This window comes from Oryctolagus cuniculus, chromosome 15, assembly GCF_051225735.1.
Source record: "Oryctolagus cuniculus isolate XC-2025 breed Fujian yellow rabbit chromosome 15, ASM5122573v1, whole genome shotgun sequence".
Classification (NCBI taxonomy): Eukaryota; Metazoa; Chordata; class Mammalia; order Lagomorpha; family Leporidae; genus Oryctolagus; species Oryctolagus cuniculus.
Window position 1 is genome coordinate 17,373,284 of NC_142881.1, and position 19,614 is coordinate 17,392,897.

A 19,614-nucleotide genomic window follows, 5' to 3' on the forward strand; every position below is an offset into this window, starting at 1 on the left:
CGGGAATGAGAGGGCAGGTTGCAGGGCCTGGGGTTTCTCCAGTCACACCTCCCCACGTCAGCACGCCTCAGGCTTCTCTGCCCCTCCACCTAGGCTTGACCTGGCTCCCAACCAAGGATGCATTTCTACCAATCAGATGCCACCCAGCAGCTCCCTGCTGGGAGTGGCAGGCCTGGGAAGTGGGAAGGCCTAAAAAGGGACAGGGAGGAAGGCTAGGAGGCCACTTTTACAAAACAGGCTCTCACGGGGCATAAAAAGTCTAGGGAGCTGCCTCCATGATGCTCATGGTTTAAAGGGGAATGAGGGGTCAGTGTTATGGCATAGTGGGTTAAGCCACTGCATGCAATAGCAGCATCCATTATGGGCGCTGGTTCGAGTCCCAGCTGCTCCACTTCTGATCCAGCTCCCTGCTGCTGTTCTTGGGAAAGAAGAAGAGGCTGGGATGGTTGGGCCCCTGCATCCACAGTGGGAGACCCAGAAAGAGCTCCAGGCTCCTGGTTTCATCCTAGCCCAGCCCTGGCTGTGAGGCCATTTGGGGAGTAAACCAGCAGGTGGAAGATCTCTCTCCCTCTCTCTCTGTAACTGTGCCTTACAAATAAAAATAAACAAACCCTTTTAAAAAGGGGAGAGAGGAACCGACGCTGTGGTGCAGTGGGTTAAAGCTCTGGCCTGAAGCTCTGGCATCCCATATGTGGGCTGGTTCTAGTCCCAGCTGCTCCTCTTCCAATCCAGCTCTCTGCTATGGCCTGGGAAAGCAGTAGAAGATGGCAAGTCTTTGGGCCCCTGCACCCACATGGGAGACCCGGAGAAAGCTCCTGGCTCCTGGCTTTGGATAGGCACAGCTCCGGCTGTTGTGGCCATCTGGGGAGTGAACCAGTGGATGGAAGACCTCTCTCTCTGTCTCTACCTCTCTCTGTAACTTTCAAATAAATAAAATAGATCTTAAAAAAATAAAATAAAAAGGGGAGAGAAATGATAGGGAAGAACGATAACACCACCAAGAACATTTCAGCGAGAACTGGCCATGGCAGGCTAAGTGCCTCATTCACCCTCACACTCCTGGAGGCTCTTTCGTTCCTTATTTTCCTTCTGTGGACAAGGAGTCAGCCTCAATAAGCAGCAATTTGTGAAGGCCCCACAGTGGGGAATGACAGGCCAGGGTCCGAGCCACACCTCTCTGCCCTTGCCCTTGATCCCTTCGTACCCAGCACTGCGGCTGCAGCCAGTGCTTCATCCTGCACCCCTGGACTCACCTTGGGGTATGTTTCAAAAATACACACAGCTGGACTCTGCCCCATGGGTTCTGAGGTGGGGTCCAGAAATCTGTCTCTGCAGCCTGCAGCTCTGCAGATCACTGAACCAGAGCTCGAGATGCAGGCTACACGTGCGTGGGTGATGGAGACGGCCAGCACTGTGCTGGCAGACAGTAAGAGGTCATTCTCTACAGATGTTCAGAAGAAAGTGCAAGCTGGGGGCTCTGAGGCAATCCACAGAAACAGGAGGTCAAAGACTGAACCACCCCGTTCAAGGCCTGCCTCTCGATGAGCCTTCCTAATCCCCAAGGAGCCCTCTGCTTTTCAGATGGATTCGGCCCAAGTGGGCCCCACAGTTATCCTCTGCTTTGTGTCATATGACCTTCCTTTATTTTTCAGGTGGTTTTTGCAAAAATGCTATTTGCAAATAACTGTAGGGATGTGAAATTAGTGATAATTTTTCTGTAGCAAGATGCTCAGGGCAGTATTTTTTATAATGGTGAAAAAAAAAAAACTAAGTAAATGGAATGTCCAGCAAAAGATTTATTCAACTGTACATTCTCAACCACAGTTTGAAGCACATTTAATGATATGGAAAATGTTTGCATTATGCCCAGTGGAACAAGTAAACAATAATTCTATTTCTATGATTTCATAAGAAGCAAAAACAAAAGATTAGAAGAAAATGCATCTACATGTTAGGGTGGGTATCTCTGGGTGGCCAGATTACACATGATTTTTATTTTCTTTTTATGCTTTTCTGTATGTGACTAATTTTCAACAAGAAACACAAGACTATTTTCATATTAAAAATGTCATAAGCAATCACAGAACAAAGGGAGTGTAAAAGGGAAAGCAAAAGGGAGAGAGACAGTGCTTCCCCTCTGGGTGTGAGCTGGAAACGGCGCCTGGGCCTGGGGCAGCCACTCCCACCGAGGCTCCCGAGGCATCTTGACCTCCTCCTTCCCAGCACTCATCACGCAGCAATTTTGTAGCAATGAAGTTGCGCTGACAGATATGCTCCGGGCTACGTGGTGAGAGTGGGGTCACCTTTGCACCCACAGCACCTATGGGGTGCCCTGCTCTTGGCAGCCTCTCAAGAAGCACACACTGCCAGAATGAACCAATGGCCAGGTCTCATCTCCCCAAGTCAGCTAATGGCTCCTTACCTCCCCAAGTAAGCTAAGGGCAGGGCTGACGTCTTATATAGCAATCTGAATTTCCCCGTGCCAGGTATATAGTAGATGCTTAATAAAGGCGTGCTTTCCTGGTGGAGATCAGGCCAAAAGGAAGCAGGCCTGCTGAGAGGAGCCAGCCTCCTCCTGGATGCCTCCCCCAGAGTCCAGGCACGACTCCAGTGTTCGGCAGAGCCAGCCTGCCTAACTGCAAACGCCGCGTGGAGCTCAACAGCCAGTCTTGTCTGCAGACAGCAGCATCGAGGTAGCCCGGATCTTTATCTGCAGATGCAGTCATGCTGTAACACACTGCTCCACCCCACCCCTCTGGAAAAAGATTGATAAGCATAATGATGATGTTCTAATGAGCTTAATTGCACATTCCTGATGTTCTTGCGGAGTTGCCAACCAGCTAGTCCAACCCCCAGCAGTTTACCAGGACCAACTTTCCCCCCTTCCCTATGGCAGGGAGCGTAATTATTCTTGCGGTAATCCTGGCGTTCAGCTCCTTCTCCCTCTCCTCCCCTCCCTCTCCTTTTCTCGCTGGTTTTTTTTTCCCCCCTTTCTGGGAATTACTCTAAATGGGTATCTTTGAAAGGAGGGTGGCAGGCTGCTTTTGGTACAGTACTTACCAAGAACCCTTTCATCAAAGAAGCCCTTGTGAGCATGCTCTGGACCCGAGCCAATCAGATCATCTCGCTGTCTGTTTCTGGAGAAAATCTGACCCTGGAATGCAAGTCAAGCCCGAGTCTGCAGACAGCCTGACTGCGCTCCTAGGCCAACCTGTCTTAGCTGCCTGAAAAAATGCTGAAGGGAAATTACCTGTTTGGCTCCAGACGGAATTAACATTTTTTTATATATACACACAAGGAGGTTTATTATTTTCTGTTTAAAAGCGTTTGCCTATCTAATATATTCATTAATGTTATCTGGTCAGTACTTGAAACATTTTGAAATATGTGCAAATGCAATAAGGCTACAGGGCCTGGAGGCAAAACAAGATGAATTTTCTAATTAAATGACAGAAAACTGTTTGGGGATTCACGGATGGTAGTTCTGTAATCTGTTTAGGGGCGCTGCTCCGTGCAGGGACGTTTGGGCCCTGAACAGGCGCTGGTGGGTTATAAGGACCTGGGTACCCAGCACCCCTGCCTTCTGCACGGTCCTCCTTCAGATCACACCCCACTGGGATCAGGTACTGAAGGTGGAGAGTGTGGCCCTGGCCTTGGCGATAATGACCTCTTGCCAAGAACCTGTGCTGGGGGTCAGCTTTCCCAAGTGGGCCATTTCTACCAAGGGGGTCACGTTATAGTACAGGACTTTAAGGAAACGTAGCCTCGGAGCAGTGTCTGGAAAAGCCTTTCCTCGGAGCCTCAGGTCCCCAGGCATCTTAGGAACACGTTCCTGACAGTTCCAGAAAGAGGTCATAATTGAGAAATCTACTCGGTAGCTTCTGTTCGAGAATAGTCCCGACCCATTTCCTCTTTCCTAGGCCCATTCTAGGATGCTGAAATTCCCCTGAGCTGAAAACCCAGGTTGTGCACGCCCCACACGCTGGGCAAGCCCCTGCATGCCAGGCACTGGGCCAGGGCACTGAGGCCGCCACTCTCAAGGACAGCCTCTGGACACGTCAGTCCATCTGCCTTAGGTGTCTTCTTGCAGCTCTTGGTATCTGCAGGGTTAATCTGAATGCTTAAAATACAACAGGTTTACGTCACTAAACTGTTAACTGTGACACAATATACAGGTGACACAATTATCGTGCCATGCATTTTTTCTTTGTTACTTTTCAGAATTTTTCAAAATTTCTACAGTGAACTTCTGCTTCTACAGACATAAAACGTGCTGTTAAGAGAAGGGAAACTTCCTGGGAGCATTGAACAGGCACATTCCCGATTACAGAGAGACTAAACTGAGGGACAACAGGCCAGGCACCAGTCAGTGATGGTAGAAGGGAGTCTGAATCCAAACAGGGGAATTTTAATGAGCAAGGCAGCTTGAGAATCACAGCTGGCGTGGGCGAAGTTCCTCGAGTGTTAAATCAAGTAATAACAAAAATATGGCTGTGTTTTACATAGGAGGTTTCATAACTTCCTGAGAAGTAAACACTCCCTTCCCCCTTGGTTGTTTCTCCTCCTAAGGAATGTCTACACTCTCCCTTTGGGCTCAACATTTCACCAGAGTTTTCTTGTTCACGTCCCACACAGGACGCCAGCCCTGCTGTCGCTGCTCACCCGGCTTACACGTTTGCGAGATGCTTGTGTGCTGGGCCTCTTCCCCACGGGCACTGCACACACTGTTCCTGCAGCCTCACACTCCACCCTGGCAGGGGTGCTGGGAGATGCTCTGATGGAGATTCACTCTGACCTACAGAGTTTCTTCCTGGGAGGGTTTTCTTTCTCTTTTATAAGCCCCACAAAGTCAGTGATAGAGGGTGAAACTGAGGCATTCCTAGCCATGAGAAAAGAAATATCACAGAGAATAATCCTACTCTGCTCCTGGCTACTTCAACTGTGGGTAAGCAGAAGAACATAAATCTTAAAAAAAAAAAAGAAAAAGGAAAGAAAGAAAGAAAAGAAAAATAGAAAGAGAAAGCCAATTTTTGCCTTTTCAATACTTTCCCCATACTAGGGAAAATAGCTAATCTTCATCACCGAACTGTATCTCTGAATGGCCAGTGAAAAAACGATGAAAGAAATTCTTTGCAAGTAACGCATGGCATGGTATAAATCTATAAGGTATCAGTAATTGTAGATTTAATCTCATGCACAAACAATTATCCTGGAGGGAAAATGCCCACTTTTTTTTGTTGTTGTTGTTTAAAGTAGAATAAACTCTTTCTAGGATTTGCACGCTGTCTACTATACTGAGAATAGTTATTTGGGGGGGAAAAAACAATAAACTCAATACCTTTCCAGGGTTGAGAAACACGATTTGGGGACATGTGTTTTCCTGGCTATGGGATTAAGGGTGGGATCTTTGTTATGTTTAAAAGAGTGAAGTTTCTCAGTTATTTCTGTCAGGCATACAAACATGGCCAAGGAATTCTTTCCTCACAAATGAGGCTGTGGAGTCCAACAGCTGATAATACATTGCAGTGCTGCCTACGTTACAGGCAGGATGTCCAAATGCCACCACCCTCCTAGCACAGCACCTATGTTATGTAACCGAATCCTATGAAAAGGTGATTTCTCTAAGTAGAACTAAATCTGATTTCTTTTATAAGAAATTTTGTATAAAATATACATATGAATCAGGAAAAACTATTTCTCAGGACACATGTCTTACAGATACGTAAAATATGCTTTCAGAGTTCACAAACTATAGACCTCTATTATACAGTAAATGGGTAATAAGGGGGAAATAGTGCATTAAAGTGAGGCGAGGGACCAAAAAGAAACTGAAAATAAGAGAGATCTGTGGGGCCATCACAACTCCTGTGGGATGGGTTATAAGGCTGCAAAAAGCAGAACACCAGCCCTCGACCAGGGCTTATTCTTCCCACTACACAGAAACCACAGTTGCATACTTTGATATGGAAAACAATCATGGTTCACTAAGTGGAAGACACATTTATTCTGGAAGCTGTTCTTCATCTTCCTAAAGCAACTGGGTCCTACAAAACCCTGGCAACCAGAGCAGAAACTACGAGGGTCTTCAAAAAGTGCATGGAAAATGCTTCATATGAAAAAAACTACGCATGGGTCTAAAAATTTTTTGCACTGAAATAAATATATCCTTTAATTTCCCTTTCCATGAACTTTTCTGAAGTACCCTCATCCAGTTTTACTGGGATTTTTTTCCCAACTTATTCCCCTGAAGGAGAATCAGACCCCCAGCATTTTCAAAGATTTCTCAAATAGCATAGACGTCGGAGTGGGAGTGTCACAGGAACGCAGTGGCCGAAATCTCCAAGTTGTTCTTGCAGAACTGGCAGTGGGGAGCCAGAGGGTGCTCTGCAATTAGGCATCCGCTCTGCTCTGGAGCGCTCAATCTGGCAAGCAAAACAGCACAGCCTAGGAAGGGACACAGAAGAGATCTGAGACCAGCATGGGATCGGTACAGCAGCACAGGAGGAGGCTCTGGTCGGAGCCAGGCTGGACTCAGTCCTGGTAATTCCTGAGCAGGGGTTCCACCATAGGTTAAGTGGGGAGGAATTGGTACTTAACACTTGCAAGCTTCTCATAGTTGCATATTATCATGGCTTTTCTATATCTGTTTTCAGTTTATAGTTATTTACGTTACCTATTACAGTTGTGTCTTTATTATGACTTTGGTTCTTCTCAGTGAGAAGTTGTCTCCTCTTTGAATGTTTTACAAAAATTTATTTATTTATTTAGAAAGTCACAGTTAGAGAGAGAGGGAGAGACAAACAGAAAGAGATATCTTCCATCCTCTGGTTCACTCCCTGGATGGCTACAACAGCGAGCACTGGGCCAGGCTGAAGCCAGGAGCCAGGAGCTTCATCTGGGTTTCCCACAAGGGTGACAGGGGCCCAAACACTTAGGGCATCTTCCATTGCTTTTCCCAAGCCATTAGCAGGAAGTTGAATCTGAAGCGCAGCATTGGTGACACAAACTGGCACCCATATGAGATGCCAGCGGTACAGGAGGTGGCTTTACCTGCGATGCCACAATGCTGGTCCCTCCTCTTTGAATTTTGAGTTAAAAAGAACTTTTTAATTATTGCTAAAGACATGTGCCTGAATGTTGCAGTTGATTTCTCAACAATGTTGCAGTGGATTCCTTTCTGAGAGGAGGAGCATGGTGGGGGCAAGAGGCGCCGAGTCACCATACAGACCCCGGGAGTTGGGTGAAAGCGGGCTTGAGGCAAGCAGCCCCCAGACTTGTTTATTTCAGTTAATACAACAGCTTATACAGTCAAGACCAGCCAATTCAGTCAACGGGTGGTCTATGCCACAACCAATCACAGCCTGTTGCCAGGCAGGCTCTGTTGCCAGGTGGGTTTCAAAGCCATTCCTGAGTAACTGATGCTCGCTTGCCAATGGCCATCTTGGCATGGCCTTCTCATCCCCCCACACCTGAACATTTGTAGTTACTTTCCTGGTATCTGGTTGGAAAAGACGAGGTAAGTTGTACCGCTAGAGCATGAGACCTAACCATCTAATTCTGTCATCATGAAAACTCATCATTGAGCAAAAAGGAAGCACAGCTTGCCACATGCAACAATTCAAAGACCTCAAAGTGATTGTATATGCAGTGAGAACAGTTAGAGAGTGACTCTTTAACCTCTGTGGGTACATGGTATTAAATCCATGCTGCCCAGTAGCTTGCTTCTTGCACTATTATTCTAAAATGCATAATCTCTAGTATGGCACTAGGAATCTTAGACAATTATTTTGTTTCAGTAGAGAATGGGCAATTTTGTTTATATTTTGTGTAATAAATTTACTTATTTAAGGAAATGTTTATTTTTATTTTATTTGAAAGGCAAAGAAACAGAAAAAGAGGAAGACATTTTTCATCTGCTGGTTTACCCCCAAATGCCTACAACAGCCAGGACTGAGTCAAGCCAAATTCAGGAGCCGGAAACTCCATTCAGGTCCCTCACGTGGGTGCAGGGCCCAAGTACTTGGGACATCATCTGCTGCTTTCCCAGGCTCACCTGCAGGAAGCTGGATTGGAAGTGGAGTAGTTAGGAATTAAACAGGCACTCTGATATACTCTGCAGTGACTTTAACCACTGTACCAAATGCCTGCCCCATTTTTATTGGTTCTATTTAGAAAAGTGACTGGAATTGCCTCCAAATAAACTATAAATGTTAAAACAAATGAGTGATATTCTACATGATGCTATATTTCCCTGTGATGTCCAACAGAGTACTGAAGAGTTTGCTGTATAATTGTTTCTCCCTATCTCTTAGGGATCATATGCTGGTAAGTCAATGCCTCAAACTGGCTCTTGAGTTTTTTAAGAAGAAAATACTCTGCAAATTCAATAGTATTTCTCTGATTCTACAAAGTCATGGATGGGCTTCACAGTGATTCCACATACCAGTCTCTCTTTTTACCTCTTCGAATGTTTTCCATATTCTCTTAGGTACCCAGCTTACTGCCACATAAAAATTTTGCTTAATGCTAATAAAATTGAAAGAGATTTTGTCCTAATAATTGCTACCACACTATTAAATGTAATGAAGTGAGTACAATTATAGAAATAGGTCCCAGAATTTAGCCTTGGTGCACCTTGAGCAACACATGGACATCTGAAATTGTGTGTTTCAACAGGAGACACCTGGGGGAAGAGTTATCAAAGCAGAAATACCGCAGCCCAGAGGAGTTGCATGAGAAATGTTTAAATACAGCCAACCAGGCTTCCTCTAGGTACAGTTTAACAACATTCTGAGAGACCACTCCAGGGAGGCGGCAGCTTGGACCAGCCGGTGTTAACAATGATGACGAGAAGGTTAGTTGTACACACAGGCTGCCTTGGCTTCTACAGACCTATTCTCTTAAGGTGCACACTGCTATGATGTTCTCCCCACCCCCATTTCTACACTGTTCCAGTTGAACACTACAAATGGACTTCAATGAGATGGCAATGCTTATAAGAGAAAACAGTGTTTCCAGGACAGGCCCTGCACCAAGCTGTCCCAGCCCTGTCTTTCTTCCTTTGTGGAGTGAAGAGAAATGTCCCTGCTAAGCACCTGCTTAAAACTGTATTTGGTAGCAATATCCATCACCTGTTTGGGATTTGGCTATCTCTTATTGGGGAAAGAAACCATATACTGGAATCAGCATTCCTTGTAGCCTTGGCAGAAATGCAAATTATTATGTGTCGCTCCCCCTCTTCGTGGAGGAGCGACACTAAACCCTGCGCTGTTCTTTAGTCTGCTCGGCCCTCCCCGGGTTTGCTGCTGGTTCTTCCCGGGTTGGCTACTATCCCTTCCACCTCCGTGGAAGGGCAGTTCCCCCTGGCCACATTCCCCACTTCCGCAGGGGAGCGGCACACCGCCGGCCGGCTCTCTGGGGGCTGCACAGGTGTTCCCCTTAGATGTTCCCCTTAGATGTTCCTGGTGCATGCCGTCTCTCTCCTCCTTTATAGTCCTCCTCCGCCAATCCTAACTCGGCTGCCCACACGCCGAGTACGCTGCTCTCCTCCAATCAGGAGTAGGTCCTACAGTTTATTGGTTGAACTGGAGGCAGCTGCGTAGAAGCTGTTTTCTCCTCTCCCAGCGCCATATTGTGGGAGAGCAGATGCATAGAATAAGTCTTAATTCCAGTAACAATATAGTCCGAGTTGCTCCCCACAGTGGGAGAGCAGATGCATAGAATAAGTCTTAATTCCAGTAACAGTATAGTCCGAGTTGCTCCCCACAATTATGTTTTGCTTTGTTTACTTTGTCCTTTAATGAAGCTTGGCCTGAAGGCTTTGAGACCGTCCATGCACACTTTGGTTTGCTCCATGCGCCCCATTTCCTGTTGTGTGACATCCAGCCAGCCTCACTCTTGCACATTTATATGACCCACCTGCTTCCCAGGCATCTGGCTTCTGGACTAGGAGCAGAGGTACACCTTACAGGCTCTCAGTAGTTACTGAACGCCGCTGCTTTTCTCTTTCTTATTAACTCACCAGCGGGGACTTAACTGCTGTGCACCTGCTGTGAGTGTGGTGACGAGAAACGTGGGTTCACAGGATGACTGGGGTCCAGTCACTGTCCTCAGGGAGCTTTGTGCTCTTTCCATGCCCTGGAAAGACAGTGGTCTCTTCTGAAGCCTAGACCACATTCCCGGCAAACTTTTCCTCAATCCTTAGGCAGAAAGTGACTGGAATCCAGACTCTTCTCTCTCTTCGGAAGATAAGTGCTTTACACCATATACTACTTTGAGCACTGACGTTATTCTACAGGACAGCGAAAGCCTCAATATCCACATTTACAGTCCAGAAACACAAAGAGAGGGGAAGGAACCCAAATCCAGGAGGCAACTTAAAAAAAGAGAACACATGTCCATCCACTCACCCTTAAAAGAGGGGAAAACCATTGAGGAAACTTTCATTTTTTTTTTTTTATTCTTGGATGTCTATTGAACAAAATCCCATGTGATATGTGTGTCTATGGAAACCTTCGTTATCTCAATGAGAGTGACGTACTTAAGGCTGTTGTTGCTATGGAACAAGCAGTCTTTGCTTTTTATTCTATTGCACAATATCTAATTATAGAGAGCCTGATAAAATTATGCATTCCTAAGCACAAATTAAGGCCATTCTACAGGAGCCTTTATGTACATACTTTGTCAAATTTCATTTAAAAAAAAATCAGGGGTGACTTTGCAGAGTCTTAGGAGTAAGTACTGCCTCCTCTAACCAATCTCAGCCCTTTGTAAGATGGAATTCTTGGGACTCTCTAGTTGGAACCGGAGCAGAGTCGTGGGTGGAAGATGGAGATGGCTTCGCTAATTCTCCCACAAAAGCCTGAATGGAAACTGGAAAGCCTGCTCTCCTATTGGATTGTTATACAATGCACATATTTAAAAATCTGCTTCTTTGTTTCCTTGTAAAACACAATAATCTACTTAATAGCAAGGAAGGCTGAGGTGCTCTTTTGAAAAGATAATATGTTACATAACACAGTTGACATCTCTCACCACTCTCTCCACTTCCAGGTAACTACTAATCTGCAGTTGGGAGGCAGGCATCTGTCCCTGTTTTTATACTTTTAATATATACTTAGATATCTATAATTATGCTTCATACTCTATATGTAGCATTTTAAAAATCAGCCTTTGACTCAATGTAATAGCTCAAGGTGCATATGTGTGTAGGTGTAGGGATGACTTATTGATTTTAACTGCTGTGTAATACTCTACTGTGTTGACACTCTCCTGTCAATGAACATTTATGCTGTGTCTACATTTCTGCTATTCCAATGTTGCAATGAACAGTGTTCGTAGACAGCCTCTTGTCTCAAGGTTTTCAAACTGCAGTACAGCTACATTTAAGATAATTGATTTCTAGATCTCTAACATTCATGCTTGCAAAAAACAATATGCTGAGGTCATACCTGTGATCCAGGCACCAGGCAGTTCTTCACCCTTCTCTTTCTTCAGCTGCCTTTCCCACTTTACTAAGTTACACTGCTTAGACCTATAGAAACCTCCACAGTCCAAAAAAAAAAAAAAAATAGACAATATGAACTCTTGCTAGGAGTAGCTACATCTTTAATCAGGACCACAAATCCAGCCTAGAGCTTTGAGTTTACCCCTGGCCTACATACATATACAGCTGACAAAAGTGAACCACAGTATTCAGCCTGTGTTGGGATGGCCTGAATCAGATATACAGATGGTGCCCAATATATGATGGCTCAGCTTAATGATTTTTCACCTTTATGATGGTACCAAACTAATTTTTTTGACAGGCAGAGTGGACAGTGAGAGAGACACAGAGAGAGAGAGAGAGAGAAAGGTCTTCCTTTTGCCATTGGTTCACCCTCCAATGGCTGCCGCGGCCGGCGCGCTGCGACCAGCGCACCGCGCTGATCCGATGGCAGGAGCCAGGTGCTTCTTCTGGTCTCCCATGGGGTGCAGGGCCCAAGCACCTGGGCCATCCTCCACTGCACTCCCAGGCCACAGCAGAGAGCTGGCCTGGAAGAGGGGCAACCGGGACAGAATCCGGCGCCCCGACCGGGACTAGAAGCTGGTATGCCGGCGCCACAAGGCGGAGGATTAGCATAGTGAGCCGCGGAGCCGGCTGGTACCAAAGTAATTTGCACTCAATAGAAACTGTACTTTAAATTTTGAGTTTAGGTCTTTTCTTGGACTAGTGATATGTGGTACAACCTTCTTTCATGATGCAGGGAGCTCAGTTAGTCATGTGATCACAGATAATCAACTGAGACTTCACAGTGAGCTGTGCATAGCAAAGCTATGGTGTTCAGCAGGTTGGGTGTATTTAGGGTATTTTGATTAAGGATATTTCCAATGTACGATGGGCTTACTGTGGGACAACTGCATCATGAGTAGAGGAGAATCTCTATTGTAAAGTGGGGTGGAACAAGTTTTTTGTTTTTAAGATTTATTTATTTGAATGGCAGAGCCACAGAAAGAAGGACACACACACACACACAGAAAGAAGGAGAGAGAGAGAGAGAGAGAGAGAGAGTGAGAGGTCATCCATCCACTGGTTCAATTCCCCAATGGCCACAATGGCCAGAGTTGGGCTAGGTCAAAGCCAGGAGCCTGGGGCTTCTTCTGGGTCCTCCCACTTTGGGGGACAAGGGCCCAAGCACTTGGGCCATCTTCTACTGCTCTCCCAGGTACATTAGCAGGAAGCTGGATTGGAAGTGGAGCAGCTGGGACTTGAAACAGCACCCACAGGGGATGCCAGCGCTGCAGGAGGTGGCTTTACTCACCATACCATGGCACTGACCCCAGGCGGTACAGTTTTGACAGTCTTTGTCTGTGACTTCACCTTTTCCATGCTCTAACTGATTTCCAAAGAATGCATTTTTTCCTGAGAATCTTGTAAGGACAAAACAAAGACAGCATCAGTGAGAAGTACTGATGGCAGCAGCATCTTATGTCATCCATGCAGAAATCTTGTGAGCAGATTGAAGCCCATGCGTGACATGTCTACCTGGAGCTTCCTTACCACCTTCTTACCCACCCTGGCCTTAGAACAGCAGTGGCGCTGTTGTCAGAGGCACACGTCCTAACACATTTATTCAAGTTGAAAAACCGAGGTCAGATTTGTTCTGTCAGAATGCAAGTCTACTCTGGTTGCTGATTTTACTAATTGGGTCATAAGGTGGGATTTTTCCACAATTTTGAATGAATTAGACCTATAATTCCAGAGGCCAGCATTGTGGCAATGGGTTAAGCTCTGGCCACTGTAGCCATTCGGGGACTAAACCAATGGATGGACGCTCTCTCCTTCTCTCCCCCGCCACCTGTCAAATAAATAAATATATTCTAAAAAAACAAACAAACAACAACAACAAAAAAACCCTGTAACTCCAAAGTTTTGATAAGAAGATATTGAAAGAATCCAAGATAAAGGTGTTTCAATAAAAGCATATTCTATTGGCAAAGATGCATTTATGCAAACAATAGTTTGATTTCCCCCCAATCCTTTCTAAATGTATTTAGATAAACAAGTGCCTCAAAGAAAGGAGTAACAGGTGTCTTTGGTGTGTGGAATACGTGTACATGTGTATAGTCCTCCAGGGTACTTCTTGCTTTCAGAACAAGCAATAAAAGAACCTATTGGGCAATCTCCCCACATTTCTGCTGCGGATTCTAAGTCTGGGGAAAATTTCATTGGCTCAGGTAACATGATAACATGCATTACTGTAGATGAGTCACCAACTGTATGAATAAGATGGAATTCATTTAAATGACTCTCTTATTGCTGTGTGCTGAGATCCAAACACCTGGGCAAAAAGGGCATGGCCCCTCTGGCAGGGAGTCTTCTTCCCACAATTGTCAAGTGCAGCCCCAAGTGTGATCCCTGATGACTACACTGAGATGGTGTGTTTGGGCTGAACCGTGGGAAGAACCTGTCTGTTTGGGTGATGCACTGAGGTGACAGCAGCAATGGTGGGAGGGACGCCAGGGCAGGAATCTTAGTGCCAGTTCTACCACCACTAGCTGGGAGACCTTTGGCAGGTCACTTCCTCTCCCTGGGCCTCAGTTTTTCCCCTGCAATGAAATGAGGGATCTAAGTACACTTTCTCCTCTCCTCATACAGGCCCAGTCCAGGAGCTTCCTCCCAGGACCCTTGGTCTGGGCACTGATTTGGTACTATACCTTACGGCGGGCAGAGGTGGGGGGTCAGGAGAGTATGGCTACCACTCCTCGGGACTTTTCAGTAACTTCCTGGTGTGACTGTTAGGCAGAGATGGGTAACACACAGGGATCCTTGTTTCAGCCCCAAGGAAGCAGTGCTGTAACCTCAGCTACTTCTCAGTAACATGAGTCTGACAGAAGGAAAAACCCACATTTTCCTTATGCCTCTTGAGAGCTTCCTTTTACAACGCCCAGGCTTCCAAGCAGGGGTGAAGAAGAATCAAATATATATCAAGGCTTTCAGGGACCAATAAGTATTTTGCTTGCTTATCAATATCCTTATGCCTTATTCTAGCACTGAAAGAGGGAAGGGGTTATAGCCATGCAGAGAGACATTCCGAGAGCATCTCAAGGGCTCCTCCTGTATAGTGGCAGGATGAAGTCCTGAGGAGGGAGACAGGAACAAGGCTCAGATTTGTCTCCCTGTGGATGAATGTGCAGGCTCCCCGGTCAGGCTGCCTTGGTTGGAACCCTGTCGCTGTTACTTGTTGGCTGTGTGGCTGGACTGGGTAAGTGTTTGAGTCTCTCTGAGCCTGCATCTGTGACTCAGAATCGCCCCACAGGGTTCTCATGTGGATTAAATGAGATAACCAGATAACATGTGTAAACATGTTCAGCCCAGGGGCTGCAGCATGATAGTAATATTAACATATTTCCTTCCTTCTATTTCAGGTGTAGGAAAAAGTGATTCCACTGACTTCTTTAGTAGGAAATCCTAGCAGACAAAAAGTCAAATTCATCATCATGATAGCAGTTAATGTTGAGTTTTCTTTCACCCTAGGAATGTTTTCCATTATAAATTGGGTAGCCATGTCAAATTTGCTCAGTTAATTTTGGCCTGAGAGGTGCTCTTAGGGCCCTCAACATTTGCCTGGAAGGTCAGGCTTATCAGTTCATGCTTGTTAGCGTGAAAAACTCCTTTCCTATCACTGCTTCTGCCACTTCCCTTATCCTGTCTTTCTTCTGGAACAAGTGGACTTGCAAGATACTTCACTCCCTGATTGGCAAGCACACTTGTTCTAGGAGAGAGAGTTCCGCCCATGTGTACAGCCATGGGCTGCAGACACCGGAAGGTTTATCTGACAGAAGGCTTTCTTCTGCAGGTGCCAGGGCATTGAAAGCAGGGCCCCTGCTGCTGTCCCTGATCTAATTAAGGGTGTCCGGCCATTTCCGAACCATGGCTTCAGTGACACCAGAATAAACACAAGAGCACTGCTCTGTATCTGTCAGACCATGGGGCACACTGAGACTTATTCCCTGTGGCTGAGGAGCAACATGACTTCCAGAACATGGATAGCGCAGAACAAAGGATTTTGTCTAGTACAGAGTTATCTGAAACTCTGCATGATAATCAAACTTATTTCAAAGAGAAGTTCAATTCCAGAACCTTGAAGATGGCTCAAGAGTGCCCAGGAGCTTAATGCACCTACTTCAAGATTTTGATGTCTATTTTGTATGTAGCAAATGTTGACCAAGGGCTATGTGCTCAGTGTTAACCGCCATGAGCTGAGGGAAGGGCTTTGAAAAGTGAGATGCAAATTAGCAACATCTACTAGACACTAACTTGGCCTCAAGGTCTGGGTTCAAATCCCAGTTGTGTCACCTGCCCTCAGAGTGATATTGGGCACATCTCCTATGAAGCGAATGCAGCTTCTCAGCTTCCTTATGGGCTTCAGGGTCAGGCCTTCACCTGGGGAGAACCAAAAGAGGCCCTAGCAGTATGCTCATGTGGTCAAATATCTATAAAACAGGTTCAAGTAAGGTACAGCAACTGCAACCTGTGGTTAGAACGACTGTCTTTCCCTCCTCTGATTGCCCTTGGTAGCATGGAGGTAGCATGGAGGTAGCTGTGGGCATATTTATGATCCACCTAAGGGGAAGTTGAATTAAGGATGATTTGATTTTTATGCAGTTAGATACCTTCATATGTTCTAGCCACTTCCACATTTGGTTAGGTTACTGCTGGTGAACATGGGTTGGAAATGGCCAACTCCTCTTGTGCTAGGACATGAAAGTGTGGGGCCAGAGATCCTATTGTGAAGTGGGCACAGTTAGAGCACCTGGCGCTGCAGGTACGTGAACTTCAGGGAAAAGGATGGATGGAGCCATAAATGAGTCTCTGGAAGAAACTCCAAATCCTAGAGTTTGCAAACGGAGGAGGAGTGCGAGATACTTGCATTTGACAACAATCTCAAACCTTAGAGGATAGCTTGTCCCCCCTTGTACACAGTCAAATCACCCTGAGTCAACCACAGTCCAAAGAGTGAATGGAAAATCCCAGGAATAAACAATCTGTAAGTTTTAAGTGACTTTGATTATAGTATATTTTTATAACTGTTCTATTTTATGATTATAGTTGTTATCCCTTGCTTTGTCTAATTTATAAATTAAATGTTATTATAGATATGTCCATATGTGAACGAATACAGCATAGACAGGGTTCACAACATCTTGGATGGAAGCATCTGCCTCAGGTAAGAGTGGGCTACTTACTAATACTGAATCAGGGAGCAAAAGACATTCTCAAAAACTCTCAATAACAAAAACAAGTTTTGATCAACTATTCTCTCCACACAAAGTTGGAAAATAACTTACAGTTACATAAATCATATGAAGACTATTTGAAGAAATGGCCAAAGATTGTGCAGTCAGAAATACACACACACACACACACAAAAGCATTACATGTATCAAGCCATCAATTAATAAATTAAGTTCCATTTCTGGGTTTTGTAGTGTTTGCATGCTTTAAAAGATATGTTGTGCTTCTTGATCTCAACAAACATTAATTGCCACCTTTCAATGTAACCTTTCTTCCGGAAAATACTCCAAACTGCCTGCGCTTCAGCTCCCACAAAAGCTGGATCTGCCCCCGGCGATCTCATGGTTTCTGGGGAGGATGGAAGGAGACGAGGGCTGTGAAGTGCACACAGGGCAGAAAGGTATATGGGAGGGGAAGGGGCTGGCCTGCAGTGAGACCTCTCTCAGGGCCCTCTCTGTGGCATGGTGTGGGAGGCATAGAAGGGAAGCAGCCAGCAGCTGGATCGTCGGGCTGAGGAGCATCGCATCCAGGGGCACAGGGAATACAGAGGCAGCAGAAGCAGGAGGCTCCGGGCTGGCAGGTCCGGAGGGGACAGTAATAGCCAGCAGAGGAGCACGGGGCTCTGTGCCTCACCTGATTCCTGGCCCAGGAGCTGGCACCACTGCCGCTCCACCATCCCTTTCCTTCACCTGGGGCCAGGTGTGCTGTGCTATCGAGGATTTGGGGGAATCTAAGAAGGGAATGCCATGCGTAAGCCATCTGGTCCACATCACCTCTGGTTTCTGCCACAAAATATCTTTTTTTTTTTTTAGCTGGATTTAGCATTAGTCAGATTTATTTATATAATTGTGGCAAGAGTGTAGAGGCTGAATTGGAGAGGGCTGAGAGTCAAGGAAGAGGAGCCAATTCTGAGGCTCGGTGAGTGGCCCAGACAAGAGAAGCATGGGCTTGATTTTCTCTGTGACATGCCAGTCTCCCTGCTATGAGGCTGGACAAGCTCAAACGCCATGTTTAGACTGACAATAATAAAATAATGGAATACTGGCAATTTCTGAAGGCTCAGCTACCTGGAATATTAGAAAAAAGAAACGGCGCAGGAGGAGCGCATTGTCCTTCCCTGAGCACACCATCCTCTCTCCTCCCGCAGGGCAGCTCCCTGGATTTGATCTGAATTTCTACAAGATGCCACAGACTTGGTCTTACGAACGTCCCCTTAGGCTGAACAGGGGCTTCATATGCATCTGCAAAATAGCAATTCTTAGGCTTATGCTGGGAAGAAGGGTATTTATTACATTATGTTTGATTTTTTACATCAGAAATATTTGATTAAAATAAACACTACAGGGCTGGCATTGTGTTAGCACCTTAAGCCACCCCTTGCAATGGCCAGCATCCTTTATCACAGCAAAGATTTGAGTCCTGGCTACTCTGTTCTAATCCAGCTTCTTGCTAATGTGCTTGGAAAGGCAGTGGGAGACAGCCCAGGTAATTGGGTACCTGCTACCCATGTGGGAGATCAGGAGGAAATTCCTGGCTCCTGGCTTCAGCCTGGCCCAGACTTAGCAATTACAGCCATTTGGGGAGCGAACCAGCAGATGAAAGACCCTAAAAGATCATTGTCTCTCCTTGGTCCCCACCCCTCTCGCTGTTGCTCTTTCAAGTAAATAAATAAATACTTCATACACACACACACATCAAACGCAAAGTTTTTTTTTTTTTTTTTAACACAAAGCGGGCGATCCTTTTGGAGATAAAAAATTGAGACAGCAGATACTACCGTTTCACAGAATAGGAAGTTCATGAAAGTTGGATTTGCCTGTAGAGTTTAACTCCAAACCCTAGGAGATGCTAACTTGCTACAAACAGAGAGGGCTGGGCAGGAAAAGCCTCCCTCTGGATTGTGGATGAGTCCAAGAGGGGGAGGCAGTCAGGGAGGAAGTGAGACAGTGCAGGATGTTGTTGTTAATGGTTAATGGTTACTGAGTATCAACACCTTGCAAGGAAAAGCCACATTGCAGGAGGGATGGGCTCCAGTTCCTGCCCAAGTCCACAGCCAGCCAGAAAGTGGAAAGCACTCCTTTTGTCATATGTAACTACAGATGACTGAGTGGAGAAATAATAAGAAGACCACTGCGTGAGTCATCTCTGGAAAGTAGTAAACATTTTTTGGCTGATGCATTTTTTCTTATGTAAGAGCTAACATGAATGAAGGTGATTTCTAATGGGGCTGCACATTGTTTCAGAGGTGCAGTCCCAGACTTTGATGGTGGGATGGTACATTTAACCTCTGAGTCCTAATGATGTTCTGCTTTCCAGATGAGCTAAAGGCTTGTCATATTCTAGACCTGGAAAGCATAAATGGTATTATCTGTATACACAAATAAAAATCAATTCATTTTCCAAATGTTTAACTCATTCAGGAAGAGACACACACACACACACGAATAGATACCAGCTAAATCAACAAAATTAGCAAATCTCTGTTCACTTATCAAATCAGGGTATATTAGTTTCAATAAAGGTGCTTGACTTATAGACCTACAAATAAACAGTTAATTTCCTAAAGAGTATTTTGATTTATCATCTGAAGCTGTACTTCCTATTCAGTTGTAATAGCTTTTTGTAACTTACCTCTTAAACAGAATTTGTACATTTGTGAAACAAAAATATCTCAACAAACTATATTCTCTAGCCTACAAAAGGAGTATTTTTTTCTTCCTGGAAAATGGATCATAGAACAGAAATACTACCCAGAAGCCTTTTCTCTATCATATTTTCAAAGAAATAGCAAAGGCTGTGTCTTCTTACTGACTGACATCTTGAAAGGAGGCCAGTAC

At 45.4% G+C, this 19,614-nt stretch overlaps 1 protein-coding gene across 7 annotated transcripts in view; it reads right to left on the reverse strand.

The window, feature by feature from the left end:
- VTI1A (vesicle transport through interaction with t-SNAREs 1A) overlaps positions 1–19,614 on the reverse strand; it is a 378,509-nt gene that overhangs the window by 52,552 nt on the left and 306,343 nt on the right. For 2 of the 7 annotated variants that reach the window (XM_051823644.3, XM_051823643.3), the window contains one exon: positions 11,451–11,533. The exons of 4 other annotated variants lie outside the window; for them this stretch is intronic. In XM_051823644.3, the coding sequence (XP_051679604.2) occupies positions 11,451–11,533 (83 nt within the window). Of the gene's footprint in view, positions 1–11,450; positions 11,544–19,614 lie in introns of all 7 variants that reach the window. One more of the 7 variants, XR_011382257.2, reaches the window with a different exon arrangement.